Source organism: Sphaerodactylus townsendi, linkage group LG16, assembly GCF_021028975.2.
Source record: "Sphaerodactylus townsendi isolate TG3544 linkage group LG16, MPM_Stown_v2.3, whole genome shotgun sequence".
Taxonomy (NCBI): domain Eukaryota; kingdom Metazoa; phylum Chordata; class Lepidosauria; order Squamata; family Sphaerodactylidae; genus Sphaerodactylus; species Sphaerodactylus townsendi.
Window position 1 is genome coordinate 2,487,100 of NC_059440.1, and position 18,780 is coordinate 2,505,879.

Consider the following 18,780-nt stretch of genomic DNA (forward strand, 5'->3'; position numbering starts at 1 on the left):
CTAAACCACAGGTGTCAAACTCACAGCCCTCCAGATGTTCATGATCTACAATTCCCATCAGTCCCTCCCAACATGAGCATTGGCTATCCTGTCAAGGGCTGATGGGAATTGTAGTTCACGAACATCTGGAGGGCCATGAGTTTGACACCTGTGCTCTAAACGCTCTTCAGATCTGTAAAAACTGGGTTTTGGATTCAGGAACCGGCATGGTCTCCAAAATGGAAAAGCGCTGATCCATGTTACCCACGTGTAGCCTTCATGGCTCCATGAAAGTCTCTGAATGAGTACAGGCAGTACTTTTATAGAGGAACCCAGACAGTGAGTTCAGCATCTAGTTTGAAGGTTTCATGCAACTTCCTTTCACCTCTGTCCTTGTTCCTTCACCTCCATTACATTCCTAAAGTCATGAATATCTCTTTCTCCCTCCCTCCCTACCAAGCTCTTTGGAAAACTGGTTTTTCAGGGAGATGTACACTTACTTTCCAGGTTAAGGGAATCTTGTAATTGTTTTTCCACGCAGTCAAAATTGGTACAGTCCACTGCTAGTTTCTCAGCCTGGTGAAAACTGGGCTTGTGGATTTATGTGTCAGGATGCAACTACTGACCTTCGGTGTCTCCAAGGACAAGAGTCTGGCTCCCAAACTGCCAACATAAACCATGGGCAAGCTCTGCAGCCAGCATCTCCCTGAATGGACAGCTGTTTTATTCCCCCGCCCCTCCCCACAAGGTCTCTGTTAAGGAAAGGAATTCCTGCCTTGTCTTTTTATAACTCCGAGGGAGCCTCCGCACAAGCAGCGTGACAGGCAGTGTGTGCGGTGCAAAGCCTAAATTTGTAGCTGGCTTGCTATTGCCTAGAGATGTCGGAAATATTCCCACAAGCCTCTCTTACCTTGCCAAAAATAAAGTGCCAGCTGCTAGAATGGGTGGATAATTTCACAAGGGAACACTCCCCCTCCTAAACTAATCTTGGATGCCAACTCCAGAGCAGTAAGCTCATTGTCTGGCCATTGCAATAGTTCTGGGTTGTTGTGCATCAGTTTTAATGGCAGGGCATCTTTCCTGGCAACTCAAGTGATGTAAAATTTTGGGAAATTTTGAAGATGGGAGAAAGGTTTTTTTGGGGGGGGGGATTTGGATGTTTGAAGTGACTGAAATACATGCAGTATTTTTCCATCAAATATACTGAATGGACAATATAAAATGTATAATTTATAGTTTATTTATAACTACTATTTGGCATTTCCTAGACTTCTACGATTCTATGCATTGTTTATTGAATGTTGTAAGGCTGAACACACTCAGATGAGGTTAACTTAAAGAAAAGAACTTTATTGATTTATGTCACCCTAACTACAGGGTGCTGGAACTGAGGATTCGTGTCCTCGGTTCCAGCATTTATTTTATTTCTGAACTCAACAACAACCAATCGGCTTTCTCCCCCTGCCCAGTCCCTGTCCTCTCATTGGCCATGAAGCTCCGGTGGGATGTAGCTTCTCAGTTTGTTTTCCCGCTCTTTTGGAAAAAGGTGGGAGCTGGTGCATGCTGGGAGCTGTAGTCATGACAAATGTCCCATTGTATGGATTGTTATGGACTACAATTCCTATCAGCCCCTGCCAATTGGCCATGCTGGCAGGGGCTGATGGGAATTGTAGTCCATAACATCTGGAGTGCCAAAGGTTCACCACCACGGCTCTGTGCTCTTAATGTCTACACAAAACCGCTGGGTGAGGTCATCCAGAGATTTGGGTCCAGGTAGTCACCGATATGCGGATGACTCTCAGTCAGTACTTGTTACAGTGCAATCCACAATAGTTGTTCAGCAGCCTATTGAGATGTTAGGGGCCTCCCCCTGCAAAGCCACGACCTTTGTTTTATTTTCCTGGAAATGAAAACCATTGCTGCCGATTGCACCCCCAAGTCTGACGACCTGTTGGGTGGTTGTCTCTAGGTGGACAGACCAGGAGAGGATGCGTTGCAGGCTGGGTGGGAGCCTGAGAATCAGTAAAGTTGGCTGTATAATGGAGTGGGTTCAGGGAACGTGAAGCTGATTACAGTGGGGGTGGGTGTATCATGTGTTCAGTTGTGTACTGTACAGTTTTAATTTTTGGAAAAAATGGAAATTTTAACTAAAATATATTCTGTGTATACTGTTCTATCAAACCTAATGGAGCAGCATAAAGAGCCATCTTTATAACTTAGCATATAACATTTCATTTACAAATTATAAATGCCTTCGTTTCGTACAAGCAAAATTGCAAATATACTTAAGACGAAAGAGCAAGCTGGTGCACCCTATTCTGTCTTAGTACACATACCTGAATTTTTGCTATCTCAAAGAGCTCAGTTCTCAAAGGAACTTTTGGAGTTTTCCTCTGAGACTCAAGTGCACTTTAAGAACATAAGAACTAGCCTGCTGTATCAGACCAGAGTCCATCTAGTCCAGCACTCTGCTCCTCGCAGTGGCCCACCAGGTGCCTTTGGGAGCTCACGTGCAGGAGGTGAAAGCAATGGCCTGCTGCTGCTGCTGCTCCTGAGCACCTGGTCTGCTAAGGCATTTGCAATCTGAGATCAAGGAGGATCAAGATTGGTAGCCATAGACCGACTTCTCCTCCATAAATCTGTCCAAGCCCTTTTTAAAGCTATCCAGGTTAGTGGCCATCACCACCTCCTCTGGCAGCATATTCCAAACACCAATCACACGTTGTGTGAAGAAGTGTTTCCTTTTATTAGTCCTAATTCTTCTTTCTGCCCTTCCTTTTTGTCTGCTCTGTGGGGCTGTGTATCACCAGTGGCTGGAGGGTGAAAAGGTCAACCACAAGTCAGGTCAAAAGGCAGTGGCGTAGCGTGGGCGATCCTTTACCTGGGAGTAAGCTTGGTTGCTGGCAATGTGGCTTGTTTCTGAGTAAACCCTCCTAGGGTCGTGATTTACCTGTTGGAAGAGTTGCACTGTTGCTTCAAATCAAAGCCACTGACTGCCACCAAGCTTACTCCCAAGTAACACACGCCTCGGAGCTAACCGTTTTTTCTAAACAAAAACCTCAGTATTCAGGTAAAATTGCCGTGTTGGCACTTTGCGATAAATAAGTGGTTTTTGGGTTGCAATTTGGGCACTCAGTCTCGAAAAGGTTTGCCATCACTGGTGTAAAGCATGCCCACCTTGTCTTTGAAAGCATTTCGTACATGGGAAATTATTTTTTCCAGTACTCTCCAACATTTCTATATTTTCCATGGTAAAAACTGAAAAAAGTCCTTGGGGAAAGAAGACGTCCCCCTCTTGGGTCTTCACACCTCTCTGCTTCAGTGTGTCTTCCTGCTGGTAGGCCCTTTGACTGGCAAGCAGGATTTTCTTAGGTCCTGTTTCCTTTATGCTAAAATTCCTTGTCGCCCTCCCCACACCCCAGTCATTTTTTTCTTAGCCAATCCCGTGAATCTGTAAAACTTTGCTACAGAGGAGGAGGAGGAGGAAGGAGAAGGCAGTTTTGCCTGGCTGCCCTTCTCAACCATTCCTTGTGGGCAGTTGCAGACATGGTCTAGCCCCACCCCTGCATCTCTATGCTCCTCCCACAAGTAGGGCCACATGCACTGGCTGAAGGCCCGGTCTGTGTAGCCCTGTTACATTGAGCTGCAGCCACCCTTAAATTCTGCTCTGGCATAATTGGCATCCAGACGTCATGAATGAATCTTTGTGTGAGATGAGTTCGAATTGGGTTCGAATCTCGTGACATGACGGGGCTGCACAGTTTTTCCCTTGCATGGTGCATCATAATTCTCGTGACAACTGAAAGCAGTTGTTTGAACCAGTTAGGGCAGAGGCGTAGCTGGGCCAAACTGCGCCCGGTGTGCAGTGTGTTTTTTCCACCCCGCGGCACACATCCTCCCGCCCCCCTTTCCACACTTACCTACGTTCCTTTCCTATTTCTAGTACTTTCTGAGGCTGAAAAAAACGGCTTCTTCACAGTTCAGGGGAAAAACAGCCTGACAAACTATACTTCCCAGGAGACCTTGTGAGCCCCAAGGTCTCCTGGGAACTGTAGTTCCTCAGGCAGTTTTTGCCTGAGCTGTACATAGGCTGCTTTTTTCAGCTTCAAAAAGTACTAGAAATAGAAAAGGAACATAGGTAAGTGTGGGAAGGGGGCAGGGGTGTGTACTGCAGGGCAGCGCCATGGGGGGGCCATGGGGAGGGGGAAAAAACACACTGTGCACCGGGAGCGGGGAAAAGGGAGAGGAGCCGGGGGGCAATTTTCCGGGGGGTGGGGGCAGGCATGCAACTGGTGCACGATGCACCCCCGCCCCCTGGGCGCTCCGCCACTGAGTTAGGGATGGTTTCCTTCCCAGTAGTTGGAACTACTGTAGTTTATTTCTCGTTCAGAATCCCACTTAATGAGCAAGAAACCTCAATTTGGTTTAAAATGGTTTAGCAGTGGAAAGCCCTTTTGTGATTTCTCTTGTTTTCTCTCTTAGGTGTAATTGCTGAGGGTACTCAAGATGGCTCTGCGCTTCCGCTCCCTACTGCCTTTTGCCATCCCTGGAGTGCTGGCGCTTATTGGATGGTGGTGGTTTTCATCGCGTAAAAAGGAACACACCAGCAATCACGACAGACGAGACTTGGCCAGCTTGGAAGAATGTCGGATCGGCTCTCACAAGCGGCGGCCGGACTCTGCGGAAAACTGGGCACCTTCCTCTAAAGACGACAGACAAGCTGACTGCAAGCTCGCGCCGCCTTCGGAAATGGAGCGTCCTGCTGAAGCATGGCTGCTTCCCGACGTTTCACACCCCGTAAAGGCAGCCTCTCCGGAGCAGAGAGCCCAGAGCTTTGGTTGCTCTGCAGATCTTCCTGTCCCGTCAGGAACGACCGCTGAATCTGAAACTCTTCAGGACGACAGTAAAAAACTGGATATCACAGTGGTGTCCCAAGATGCACTTGGACGTCCGGCACAAGAGCCTCCCCTTCTCTCACAAATGACCAATGACTCCCATGGGGTTGATGTCACTGCTGGGGGCAAGCCAGAGTCCAGCCCATCTGGAAAGCAGGTGCCGCGGGTGGGTGACTTGGTAGAGTTGCCTCCTTTGGAAGAGTCGTTGGGGGATAACTTGGAGAAAAAGAGGACTGGAGGCGTGAGCTTGGATGAAGAGGAAGTGGAGAAAATCGAACAAGTAGCCATACATATAATTTCCCAAGTCATCTTGGCAGCGACCGAGGAAGTGCTTTCCAGTTCAGTCAGCGACATGACTGATCGGCTTTGCCAAATGGCAGCCGGCCACATTGACAAGCCCCTGGAAAAGGTGGCCTCGGGAGCCGTTTGTCCAGCGGAGTCAAACAAGGGCAGTCACTGTGCCTCTGAGAAGGCGGCCGTCGGATGTGCTGCCCTACTGGAAGAGAATGCCCACCACCATGCGACGTTCTCCAGCCGCTTGACACACGGTCTCTTGGCCAACCCAAGTCACAGCTGGCCCAGGGACTCCACACGTGTCGGGCAGGCTGCTGGGGAGCCTGCCCCATTCGCAAACCACAAGGAGGAACTTGAAGACGTTCCTGTTGTGGCAGAGTTTTCTGGCTGCAGCTCATGCACCTCAGAAGATGGGGGAAGGGCAGAGGACCTTTTGAGAAATGGCTCTTCTCCTGTTTCACGACAACAGCAGGACTTGTCGGATGAGTCCGCAGTCAAAGACTCAGAGCACAGTTCTGCACCGCTCAAAAACCCTCTCTCCCCCGCGCTTCCTGAAACCCAGGTGCCCTATAGCAACGGTGTGCTGAGGGAGGACTGCTTGGACCTGCAGCATGAGCAGCCGTGGCCGGCAGAAGCGGATGCTGACCACTCTGGAGGTAAGGGTCCCACTCTGACTTCCTGCACCTGTCTGCTTTTCTCAGCAGAACAAGGCTAGGCTCTTGGTGGTCTCCCTTTTTGTGTTAGGCCTGTGGAGTTGCACATGAGGGTTGTCTCTCTAATACTGTTGGCCAATTGGCCATGCTGGCAGGGGCTGATGGGAATTGTAGTCCATAACATCTGGAGTGCCAAAGGTTCGCCACCACTGTTCTAATAGGCTCTCGGCTGTTTGTAAAAGCTTAGTGCAGTGGTTCTCAACCTTCCTAATGCCGCGACCCTTTAATACAGTTCCTCCTGTTGTGGTGACCCCCAACACTAACATTTATCCATTTTGCAGATGGAGAACATTGATGCAGAGAGTCTTAGGCAACCCCTGTGAAAGGGTTGTTCGACCCCCAAAGGGGTCGCGACCCCCAGATTGAGAACCACTGGCTTAGTAAAACCTGCTCATGTCTGAACACCGTCAGCTTCTATTGTGCATTTTGTATAATTAGATACTGGTTGATGATGGGTGACCGGGAAATGCTTTTGCTCAGACACTGAGTGTACATTTCCTAAATGGTGTGACGATGAGGAGCGCTGCACAGGGACGCAGGGCTCCATGCCGTAATGTGGAGCTGTCTAATACTCTGAACTACTGATCCTTCCAGGTCACGGGTCCTCAGCCCTTTTGAGCCTGTGGCACATTGGGAGTGCTGCACATACAGGCTGGTCTGTGCGGCCACAGAACGGCTGCCACAAGAGGAGGAGCCAACCACAAAATATTACGGAGTGCATTCACGCGTTGCTCTAATAGTCACTCTTAAACACGTTCTGTTTAACCAGATGCCTTTAAAAATAGACATAGTATTTAAACCATTTCCCCGTATGCAGAGAGCTCACTGTCATTTATGCACTGAAGATCCTTGTGCTGCAGCGGCATCTGCTTCTGAAGCAAATCTTTAAAAATCAGCTGTGCAGAAGCACTTGGTGGGTCCCAGCAAAGGGGCTCGTGGGCACGGTGGTGTCCATAGGCACCACGTTGGGAACCTCTGTTCTCGATCAATGTTGTCTGGCAGGTAATGGCTTCCTAGGGATGTGGACAGGGTGTGCACCTGAGATCCTTTGATGAGAGATGCCACGCAGATGCTGTTCTGTGGACTGTGGCTTCTCCCCATTTCTCGGCTGCTGTTGTGTTCTGTGGCTTGAGCCATCTGGGGATTCGTCATCCATTCCTCATTGTGCTTCTCAAGAATGCTGGCGTCTGTTAACCTTGTTCTGAAAGATCAGCTTGGCTGTCCAGCATCATTCACGCTTGTTTTCTTTCCAAGGCCAAGCTGATAATCATCCAGTCAGTCACTAGAACCTGGAACCAGGGTGGTCTTGAGTTTAGGTTGGTGTAAGGAGGAACCTGGTTATTTAGTGCTGAACTTCTTCTAGCCCAGTGGTTCTCAACCTGTGGCTCGGGACCCCTTTGGGGGTTGAACGACCCTTTCCCAGGGGTCGCCTAAGACTCTCTGCATCAGTGTTCTCCATCTGTAAAATGGATAAATGTTAGGGTTAGGGGTCACCACAACATGAGGAACTGTATTAAAGGGTCGCGGCATTAGGAAGGTTGAGAACCACTGTTCTGGGGTGGGATCTTATTTGAGCTTTTCTGCCAAAATGCTTCCATTTTTAAAAATTCTGGTTCAATACAAATAATAGCATATGAATGCCACTGCCAATATGATATTTGGCAAGTTTATAAGGTGATTTCTCTCAGAAATGTGTGAATGCTTGGTTAACTTTTGTTAAGTCTTGTTCTTCTTTTGGAATCAAAGTTATATTAGCCTCTCTCCATGTGCACAACCCAGAGGAGGAGGACAAGATGGCCTGGGACGACTACGGCCGAGCGCCTTGGTGCGCAGCAGAGGCCTGGCGCGAAGAACAAGAGGAGCTGCATTGGCTAGTGAAGAGGCTCTCTCAGGGCATGGAGCTGCTGTGGGTGAGGGACACGGCCCGGGCGGAGGAGGAACTAGAACTCTGTCGGGAAGTTGAGCGCCTGCGGGCACAGCAGCGGGGAGTACTGGACTTGGGGAACTCAGGGTAGCCGGCGGGCTTCACACCACAGCTGCTCTCGGGAACCCCCCAGCAGACTGCACCGCCGAGGGGCGAGCAACCTCGACAACGGAACCTGAAGGCCCAGTTGGACGACAAAGTTGAATCCCTCCCCTATTTCCTGGTACAGGTGGAGGCGCACGTGCAATGCTACGGCGAGTCGTACAGCGACGACATTGAGCAGATCCATGAGATCGGGGCCCTTCTGGAGGGGGAAGCGTGGTATGAGGGACGGGCACCTGAGCTCTTGGCGTTCCCTCGCTTCATGTCGGTTCGAGGACCCTTTTTAGGAGGAGAGGGCAAAGCGGAAGCTGCAGAACCTCCGACATGGCACGCGCTCAGTGGCGGACTTCACGTTAGAGTTTCGCTAGTTGACTGACCAGATTCGGGACTGGCCCGAGCCAGTGCTGGTTCATTTCCACAAGGAGGCACTGGATCCGGAGATCGCGCAGTGGGGCACGATGGGCGGTGACCCCCCACGCTGGCGGGATGGTACCAGAGAGCTGAAGAAACCGACATCCACTTGATTAAGACACAGATCTACCAACGCCGGCCCAGCCCCAGGAGACGCTCCCCTCCCGCTCCGGCTGGATGGGGTGGCACCTCAGCAAAGCCTCATCCTGTTGCTAAGCGTGACCTGGGGTCCAAGGAGTCCCAGTATGCGAGGCGCAGACGGCTGGGACTCTGCTTGTCCTGTGGGGGGGAGGGCCACTTTGCCGCTGTCTGCCCCACGAAAGGGAGAGGGTCAGGAGGGCCCCTGAAGCGGGGGGAAACTAAGCCAGGGGGCAGGTCCTCACCTAAGAAGGGTAAGGTCAAAAAGGGAATGGGACTACGTCTGGACAAGCCTGGCTCAGAGGAGTTGGTCGACTCCGATTCGAGCGCAGGGCTGGTGGAAAACGACAACGACCTGACCTAAAGAATGCCCAAGGTCAGGTCCCTACACAGGGCATCACTCAGTGAGCAAGTAGCTCCCGCCGGCCCATTCTGGCCCCCCTCACCCTAAGTAATTGCAGCCGGGAAGTCACAGTGGACTTGCAAGCACTGATAAGCTTACGGTGCACCCGATGCCTAATGCACCTCTCCCTCGTGGCCCAGTTGGGCTTGAAGCAGATACCCTTACTCCGCCCTATCGAGTTTGTGCAGATGGATGGGAGGGTGTTAGGGGAGGCTCCCACGACCCATAAGACGGAACCGATATTGATGCAATGCGGAGAGCATTGAGAGAAACTATCCTTCGTGATTGTGCCTATGGCAAAGTACACAGTTGTACTAGGCATGCTGTGGCTACGGGATCACGACCTGCTGATTGACTAGGGGGCGGGGTCCATGAGGTTCCGCAAGCCTCCCTGCGGGGCCCACCTGGCAGGGGCACAGTCGGAGGACCTGGATCCTCCCTGGGATGTGGCCAAGGTGGCGGAGCAGCTGACCTAATCCCCCCAGAGCACCAGGACTTGGCTAGAGTTATTGAGGAGGGCGAGTGCAACTGGGTTCCTCCACATAGGAGCACGGACTGTGAGATCGAACTGAAACTGGGGGCCCAACTGCCCAAAAGTTGCCTGTACCGATGAGCCCCGCAGAGGCAGCAGTGCTTCAGGAGTTCTTGAACAAGAACCTCCACAGAGGGTTCATCTGGCGCTGCACCAGTGAATTTGCAGCACCAGTGTTTGTGAAAAAGAAAGATGGGACTTTGCATGGACTACCGGGGTCTGAACACAGTCTCTGCTTGCAACAAGTACCCCTTGCCCCTGATCAAGGACTTATTAGCTTGTCTGGGCGGGGGGCGAATCTTCACCAAACTGAACTTGCACGAAGCCTGCTATCGAGTACGGATCGCCAAGGGGATGAAACATCGTACGGCCTTCAACAGAAGGATGGGACAGTTTGAGTATTGCATAATGCCATTCGGGTTATCCGGGGCTCCCGGGGTTTTCATGTCTTTAATTAATGAGGTATTGCAGGACTTCCTATTCAAGGGGGTGGGGGTTTACCTGGATGATGTGTTGATTTATTTGGACTCGCTAGAGGAGCACGTGAGAATGGTAAGAGTTACTGGACAATGAGCTGTTCATGAAGCTGTCCAAATGCAAGTTTCACAAAACCAAGTTGGATTTCCTGGGGTTCCGAATCTCCTGGGAAGGACTGGAAATGGATCCGACAAAAGTGCAGGACGTCCTAAATTGGAAAGCCCCCCCGTACCCATAGGCAACTGCAATCATTCCTGGAGTTCGCTAACTTTTATTGGGACTTTATTTCAGACTTTGCCCAACTCGCTCTCCCCCTTATCAACTTGCTCAGGACTAAGAACAAGGGGGTGGGGGCTGCGAAGCCGGAGGTACCATTGGACTGGTCCCCAGACTGTGAGGCTGTGTTCACAGCGCTGAAACGCGCCTTCAAGTCAGACCCCGTGCTCCGGCACGGCGACCCTGCGCTGCCCTTCATGGTGCACGTGGACGCCTCGGATAAGGCTGTGGGGGCAACTCTGTTGCAACGGGAGGAGGATGGGCGGTTGTGCCTCTGCGCCTACCTGTCTCGCAAGTTTTCTGGGGCTGAATTGAATTGGACAGTGGGGGATAAGAAGACGGGCGATCAAGTTAGCTTTGGGTGCCGAGCGCCACTGGTTGGAGGGGGCCCAGTTCCCGTTCGAGGTATGGACGGACCACAAGAATCTGGCGGCCTTGAAAGCTCCTGGGAAGCTGTCCGCCAAGGAGCTCCACTGGGCCAACTTCTTTTCCCGATTCGATTTCACGCTGCACTTCTTCCCTGGCAAAACGAATGTGCTGGCAGATGCATTGTCGCACCTCCCACACCCGGGATTGCCCCCCCCCCCCCGCCACTCTGTGTTCTCTACTGTCCAACTGAGTCTGGCGGTTTCCACTAGGAGCCAGGCATCCCCCCCGTACTGGTGGGCTTGGAGGAGGTGTTGAAGGAGAACAGGATGCAGCCTGTCCCCCCAGACAAAGGCTGTGACGATGAAGGGCTGGAACTGCAGGAGGGAATCTGGTGGAAGGGGAATAAACTGTATGTTTAGGCGGTCCTGCAGCTGTGCCACAACGCCAAGTCAGCGGGGCACTTTGGGTTTGTAAAATTGCTACATCTGGCCCGTAGGCAGTTTTGGTGACGCTCGCTGCGGAGCGATGTAGGAACATATGTGAAAGGGGGTCCGGTGTGTGCGGGGGCCAAGAGGTCCCAGGGGAAGCCACAGGGCCTCCTTCAGCCGCTTCCCACCCCTGAGGAACCCTGGCGGGTAATATCTATGGATTTCATTACCGACCCGCCCACGAGCCGGGGCAAGACAGTAATCTGGGTAGTTGTGGATCTCTCCTCCAATCAGGCCCTTTTGTCCCGTGCTCTTCGCTGCCCTTCAAGCCGCTTGGCTCAGCTGTTTGTACAGCACATTTATTGCCTGCATTCGGCCCCAGAGAAGGGGGTCAGTTTGTTTCTCGGTTCTGGCTGCACTTTTTGAAACTTAGGCACAGAGCAGGCCCGTGCCTCGGCATTTCACGCCACCACCAACGGCCAGACACTTGAGCAGTACCTTAACTACCACCAGGACGATTGGGTAGACTTCCTCCCGTTCGCAGAGTATGCGTACAATAATGCGATACACAGTAGCACCGGGAAAACCCCTTTCGAAGTGGTGTCAAGTCAGTCGCCCCAACCGTTTTTGTCCGACACATCGGGGGCGCCAGTAGAGTCTATCCAGGATGCCTGGGGACCCATGCAAAAGGCATTGGATAAAGCAAAACGTGATTACAAGGCTCAGGCAGACAAGAAAAGGCATCCCCTTCCGTTGGCCGTGGGGGGTTGGGTCTACCTCTCCACGAAGAATCTGTGGGGGCTACAAACCTGCCGAAAGTTGGGACAGAAGTTTTTAAAGCCATACCAGGTAATAAAAGTAATTAACTCGGTAACAGCCGAATTGGATTTGCCCAAGAGGTTTTGAGGGGTGCACCTGGTATTCCATAGCAGTCTACTGAAGGCGGCGCCCCCCCCCCCTCGGACCAATGGCACCCATGTGAGGAGGCCCCGCCACCAATACGGGTGGGAGGAGAGCTGCACCAGGAGGTACACAGCATCTTGGACTCTTGGATTCGCCATAAGTGACTACAGAATTTGGTCGCCTGGACACATTTCCCAGAGGGCATGAATGAGTGGGTAGACGCGGGGCAAGTCCAGGCACCGCGCTTGGTATGGGCGTTCCACTGAGCATACCCAGAACGCCCGAGCCCGTGAGGGGGGCCTTTGGAGAGGTGGAATGTCAGGATGGGTCTTCCCCTGGCAGGATTCATCCCCCCCATCCATTTGGCCATTAGCCTTGGTTAGGTGCCAGCTCGTCTACTTCCCCCCTCCCTTGCAGCAAAACAATAGTCAGATGGGGCCACGGGCCTCCGAGGTTTGGCAAGGTTCCTGTTTTAAGGAGCAGCAGTGGCGTAGGAGGTTAAGAGCTCATGTATCTAATCTGGAGGAACCGGGTTTGATTCTCCGCTCTGCCGCCTGAGCTGTGGAGGCTTATCTGGGGAATTCAGATTAGCCTGTGCACTCTCACACACGCCAGCTGGGTGACCTTGGGCTAGTCACAGCTTCTCGGAGCTCTCTCAGCCCCACCTACCTCACAGGGTGTTTGTTGTGAGGGGGGAAGGGCAAGGAGATTGTAAGCCCCTTTGACTCTCCTACAGGAGAGAAAGGGGAGATATAAATCCAAACTCTTCTTCTTCTTCTTCTTTTGTAATTACAATTTTGTTTTTGAATGGTGGTATTCTTCCCTTTGTTACCTTGTGCAGTTGCTGCATCGCGAGCCACCCACCGCCGCCTTTCGTCCCCCTCACTCACTCACTCACTCACTCACTCACTCACTCACTCACTCACTCACTCACTCACTCACTCACTCACTCACTCATCTTTTCCTTTCCCCGCAGGCTCTGAGGCTTGGCTTCAGGGAAGCTGCTGCTCAGGCAGGGTGTCTCTGATTTTCTTAAAAGAGCAGTGCTCCAAGCGGAGGGGGGGGCGATCTGATGGGGAGCAGACACCCTGGCTCTTCCCTGCCCCTGCTTTTGGGTTTCCTTGCTTGCAAGCAAATGCTCTGTCTGGCATTTTCTTGCTTGCAAGCAAGGAAACTCCAGAGCAGCCAAGGGCTGGGGCTGCTGTGGGGATCCAGAAGGCGGTGGGGGGGGGGGCAATCTGGTGGGGAGCGGGCGCCCTGCCTCCGCCTGCTTTGGAGTTACTATCCTAGATTTATACACGAGTCAATACGTTTTCCCAGTTTTTGGTGGTAAAATTAGGTGCCTTGACTTATACACGGGTCGACATATACACAAGTTCTAATGGTCTTTGTTTTGTTTGTAAAATTGTAGGGTTTTTTTCCCCATTGGGGCATGCATGCCTACTAGAACAGTTTTAAGTTCTGCAATTGTAACCTTCGCTGCCAACAACCTATAAATTTTGGTTCAAATTGTGTTTTAATATAAAAAAACCACTCCTTTCTTTTTCTTAATATCAGGAGAAATAAATTCTTGGCCCAAAAATTTGCTGATATTTCCTGTCTTGTTTTTTTAAATGTGTGTCTCTTGTAGGCAAATTATATCCAATTTTTTTTTAAAAAATGAAAAGCATTTTTGCTAATGAGTTAAGTCCATTGACACAATTTTGTAATCCATCATGTTTATTTTTCTTGTGATATGTAAAAATCTTTTTTATATTTATGAAGGAACTCCTCAGCTTTTAAAATTTCCAAAATCCTGTCTCTTTTGCAGTAAATATGATATGATTGAAGTGTATAAAATTATTCATGGGGTAGAAAATGTTGACAGAGGCATTTTTCTCTCTTTCTCACTATACTAGAACCAGGGGGCATACATTGAAAATGCTGGGCGGGGGGGGAGGGGGGAGAATTAGGACTAATAAAAGGAAACACTTCTTCACACAACATGTGATTGGTGTTTGGAATATGCTGCCACAGGAGGTGGTGATGGCCACTAACCTGGATAGCTTTAAAAAGGGCTTGGACAGATTTATGGAGGAGAAGTCAATCTATGGCTCCCAATCTTGATCCTCCTTGATCTCAGATTGCAAATGCCTCACCTTACCAGGTGCTCAGGAGCAGCAGCAGAAGGCCATTGCTTTCACAGTCTGCATGTGAGCTCCCAAAGGCACCTGGTGGGCCACTGCGAGTAGCAGAGTGCTGGACTAGATGGACTCTGGTCTGATCCAGCAGGCTCTTTCTTATGTTCTTAAATGACAGAAACTTCCCATCTGAATGGAATGCATTTTTTCAGTCAGAAATCTCTATTCTCTCTTTTTCTTCTTCAAGAATCTGAACAGTATCTCCTTGAATAATATGATTTCTTTTCCATCAATATTCAGGTTATTTGCTTAATGGGCCTGTAAAACACTGTCTCTTACGGATCCAGAATTAAACTAGACAAGGCAATATCTTGGTGGTATCTTCTGTTTAGCATGTGTGGAATTTAGACAAAGTCTTTTCTATCTCTCCTTGCATTATTTCTTCTTTTACTCTTATTAATTGAGCTAACTCTGTTGTAAGGAGCTGTTTAATATCTTGACCCTCACACTCATGAATCCTCTCTTTGTCAGTTTTCCAACATAGCAAGCTGGTCTTGAAATTTCTCATTTTCTTCCTAAAGATGTGAACACAGTCTAACTTATTGTTCATCTCCTTAAAATCCTCTGCCAATTTCTCAGTTATCACATCAATATCGTCAATTCTGTGTGTTATCCATTCTTGCAATCTTGCTGAATTCACCTCTGTTCTTTACTCACATCTTTTAATGTGATTTGGAGTTTCCTAAGGATCTGTGTCGCCTACTTTTGGGCATTTGGTGTAGAGGGATGTGTTACAGTCTCTCTTCTCGCTGCGTTTGGGATCTTTACATCTCACTGCATTCTGTTTGCCAACCATATTTTTAATTCTTCAGATTACAATGACCAAATCTTCTTACTCCCTAAGAATCTTAGGTCCCCTCCTTGCTCTGGAGGTGACAAGCTGCTGATGAGGGTGTTTGGGGAGACAGTGGGGGGGGGGGGCAAAGAGCCTCTTTTTCCCAAGTCTGTGATCTCAATCCCCGTTGAGGTGCCATGTGGCTCGTTCTGTAAACGAATGGCGCATTGGGTGGAGGGAAGATGGGGTATCGTGCACAATCTCTTTAACTTCAGTGGGTCTGTGTCCCTCAATGATGCGGTTGGCCTCCTCGGGCCAGGGCCTTTTCAGCCTTGGCCCCTGCCTGGTGGAACACTCTTCCTCCAGCTGTCCGGGCCCTGCGGGGTCTTGGTGAATTCCGCAGGGCCTGTAAGACTGAGCTGTTCCACTGGGCTTTTGGAGTGTCCAGCCACTGACTGAGGTGCCCCTTCTATTCCTCCAGTTTCGAAGTCCCCTTTGCCATCTAGGGGATCCACTTTTTGTTCTGGTTCCCCCTTCTTGGGAGGGTTTAATTGGGGTTATTGCTGACGCCATTTTTATTGAATCTACCGCTGTGTTTTAAATTTAAATTATTTTAATCTAATGGGGTTTTGTTTGTATATACTATATGTAGAAATTGTGTTGTGCACCGCCCAGGGCCCTTCGGGTGTTGGGCTGTATAAAAAATCCATAAATAAATAAATAAAAATAAGCAAGGTTATGACTGTACTTATATTGTGCCTCCTCTTTGGTGAGCTCAAGACTGCTAACAATTACTCCAGTGCAAACTGTCTGTATGAAATCCTGGCAAGAAGAAGACTCATCTAAGGCAACGTGACTCACTGTTTAAATGAGAACTGGAAGGCACCTGTCCCGCCCCTTGACACCCTTTGTTGGTGACGGCCAGTTGTTCAAAAGGCGGGCAGGCTTCTGCCCCTGCTTCTGCTGAGCGAGTAGACTTAACATAATTGGCGACCTGCTGGGATAAACCAGTGGTCCATCTAGTCCAGTGGTTCCCAAACTTATTTGGCCTACCGCCCCCTTTCCAGAAAAAATATTACTTAGCGCCCCCTGGAAATTATTTTTTTTTAATTTTTAATAGCAATTAAACAGAAAGATATATGTATTAATATTTCTACCTGTGGCCATCACCGCCCCCCTGGATCGCTGCAGCACCCACCAGGGGGCGGTGGCGCCCACTTTGGGAATCACTGATCTAGTCCAAAGACTGTTTCATACAGAAACCATGTCCTTTCCCAGATATTGCCACCCTTTTTGTGTCAAGTCATAGCTAACGTATGGTGGCTCTGTAGGGTTTTCAAGGCAATAGACCTGGGAGGTGGTTTGCCATTGCCTGCCTCCGAAACCACAACCCTGGTACTCTTTGGAGGTCCCCCATCCAAATACTCACCAGGGTCGAGGCTAAGAGTATGTGACTGACCTAAGGACACCCATCAAGTTTCCATGGCAGAGTAGGCATTTGAACCTGGATTTACCAGATCCTAGTCCAGTGGTGGTGAACCTTTGGCACTCCAGATGTTGGGGATTACAATTCCCATCAGCCCCTGCCAGCATGGCCATATTGGTTGGGGCTGATGGGAAATGTAGTCCATGACATCTGGAGTGCCAAAGGTTCGCCACCACGGTCCTAGTCTAACGCTTTGGCCACTGCTCTGTGTTGGCTCTGTTGCCACCTGGAACCAGCACTCAGAGACCTGTGTGACCATCTCTGCTCTGCCCAAGTTCATGGGTCTTGCAAGGTCTTGTTTCATACGGGTCTGAACTTGGGTCTTTCTTCTGTGGCTTTGGAGCCAAATGCTCTTTGAAATGGAAAATGACATCTTTGTTAAGGTATATTGGTGGGTTGGATGCTAGAATAACCAGTATGTGAAGAAAATGGCAGGAAAAGGTTTTTTTACGGGACAAGAAGGCTTTGTAGAGATGCTTGACAGAAAGGGAGGTTGTAGAGCAGTGGTGGCGAACCTATGGCATGGGTTGGCACTCAGAGCCCTCTCTGTGGGCACTCAGAGCCCTCTCTGTGGGCACGCGCAAACAGAGTGCCCTCCCCCCCACATCTAGGCTGGCCTGGGCCGCTGGGCTGGATTATTAGCATTAAACCTAAGACCAAGTTTTGGGGAAGCCGTGTAGGTAACCCTGTTAAGCTCTGTTAAACCCCACTGATTTTCATGCAAAGAACAAAAGCTCAATCCTTTACCTGGGAGTAAGCTCAGTTGCTGGCAATGGGGCTTGCTTCTGAGTAAACCCTCCTAGGATCGTGATCACCCGTTGGAAGAGATGCACGGTTGCTTCAAAGCAAAGCCACCAACTACCACCAAGCTTACTCCTGAGTAACGCACACCTTGGAGCCAACCGTTTTTCCTAAACTAAAACCTCAGTATTCAGGTTAAGTTGCCGTGTTGGCACTTTGCGATAAAGTAGTGGGTTTTGGGTTACAATTTGGGCACTCGGTCTCGAAAAGGTTCACCATCACTGTTGTAGAGGTAAGCAGGGGCCAGTGATCAGAAATGTGAACCAGGCCCAGACTTAGGCTGGTGCACTAAAACAATTCTGTGTCATATTCTTGTGTAATTATTAGCTACCGTGAGACCTTGTAGGGGTGTGTGCTCACGCCGTTTTTGAATTGCAGGCTTGCAACATTGTTTGGGCTGCAGAAATGTAATGTGCTCTTAATCTTCATATCAGTTATTAACAACAAGTTCTACATTTCCAGTTAGACAGACAGGCTTGCTTATGCTGGGTCTCTGATCTCTTGCTCCGACATTTAATGTCGTTTGACTCATTGCTTTATGAAAGGCTAGACAACGATCCCAGCAGGGCTCTTGAGTTCTGCGATTCGGCAGAAACGCACCTTTCCTCTCTGAGCCATCCAAACTGTTTCCTGTCTCCTTTTAAATAGGTTCAGATGTAAATAGCATGGATTCTGTGGACAGCGGCTGCCAGAACTTGGGAACTGAATCAAATAAGATGGAGCTTGTTATCTGGGAGATCGAGGTACCAAAGGTAATGAGCAAACTATTCCTCACCGTGGTGATGTCTCACTGGCAGTAATCCCAACATGCTCTGCGCATAACTGCGTGGGAACAGAAATGTTCAGATAAGGGCTCAGGGACACCCCGCTTCGTCTCTGGTGCTAATCAGTGCCAGGTCCATTAACAACAAAACAGCAGTGCTTCGCGATTTCCTAGGGAGTCAGCGACTGGACCTGGCTAGCATCACCGAAACCTGGGTGTGTGAAGGAGAGACAGTCGCTTTACGCGAGGTCTCACCACCAGGTTTCGCGTGTCTCCACCAGTCATGAACACGGGGGCGGGGGGGCGCTGTTCATCCGTGATTCCATTCCCTTTAGGGCTATCCCGGTCCCGGAGATTACAGGCATGGAGTGTGTCAGCCTAGAGCGGTTGGCTCTGGAGAGATTGGCCGTCCTCTTGGTGTACCAGTCACCTAGCGCACCGGGGGACGGTCTGCTGCAGCTGCTGGAGGTGGTGGCCGACTGGGCGTTGAGGTTCCCCAGACTTATTATCTTGGGGGATTTCAACGTCCATGTCGACACCACCTCATGCACGGTGGCTGCGGACCTAGTGTCATCCATGGCGACGCTGGGCCTCTCCTTAATAAACTCCAGCCCCACTCATGAGGCTGGTCACACACTGGACCTGGTCTTTGGGTCGGGAATCAATATGGTCTTATCCTCTATTGATAGAGTGCCATGGTCCGACCATTATGCCCTGAAGGTCCGGATGGACTTGTCATGCCTCCCCTGTCTAGGTGATGGACTGATTTATGTCCACCCACGGAGACTTATGGATCCACTTGGTTTCCTAAATGCTCTGCGGGACCCTGAACCTGCTGGCACGCTCGATGAGCAAATGGAAGACTGGAATGCCTGGCTTTCCAATGTCATCGAGGTTGTTGCCCCCCAGCGTCCTCTGGGCCCCCGTTCTC

At 50.3% G+C, this 18,780-nt stretch overlaps 1 protein-coding gene across 2 annotated transcripts in view; it reads left to right on the forward strand.

The window, feature by feature from the left end:
• The window catches only part of AKAP1 (A-kinase anchoring protein 1), a 57,846-nt gene that overhangs the window by 16,163 nt on the left and 22,903 nt on the right, over positions 1 to 18,780 (forward strand). For both annotated transcript variants that reach the window (XM_048519069.1, XM_048519070.1), the window contains exons 2-3: positions 4,462 to 5,824; positions 17,735 to 17,838. In XM_048519069.1, coding sequence (XP_048375026.1) covers positions 4,486 to 5,824; positions 17,735 to 17,838 — 1,443 coding nt within the window. In that variant the 5' untranslated portion in view covers positions 4,462 to 4,485. The remainder of the gene's footprint in view (positions 1 to 4,461; positions 5,825 to 17,734; positions 17,839 to 18,780) is intronic.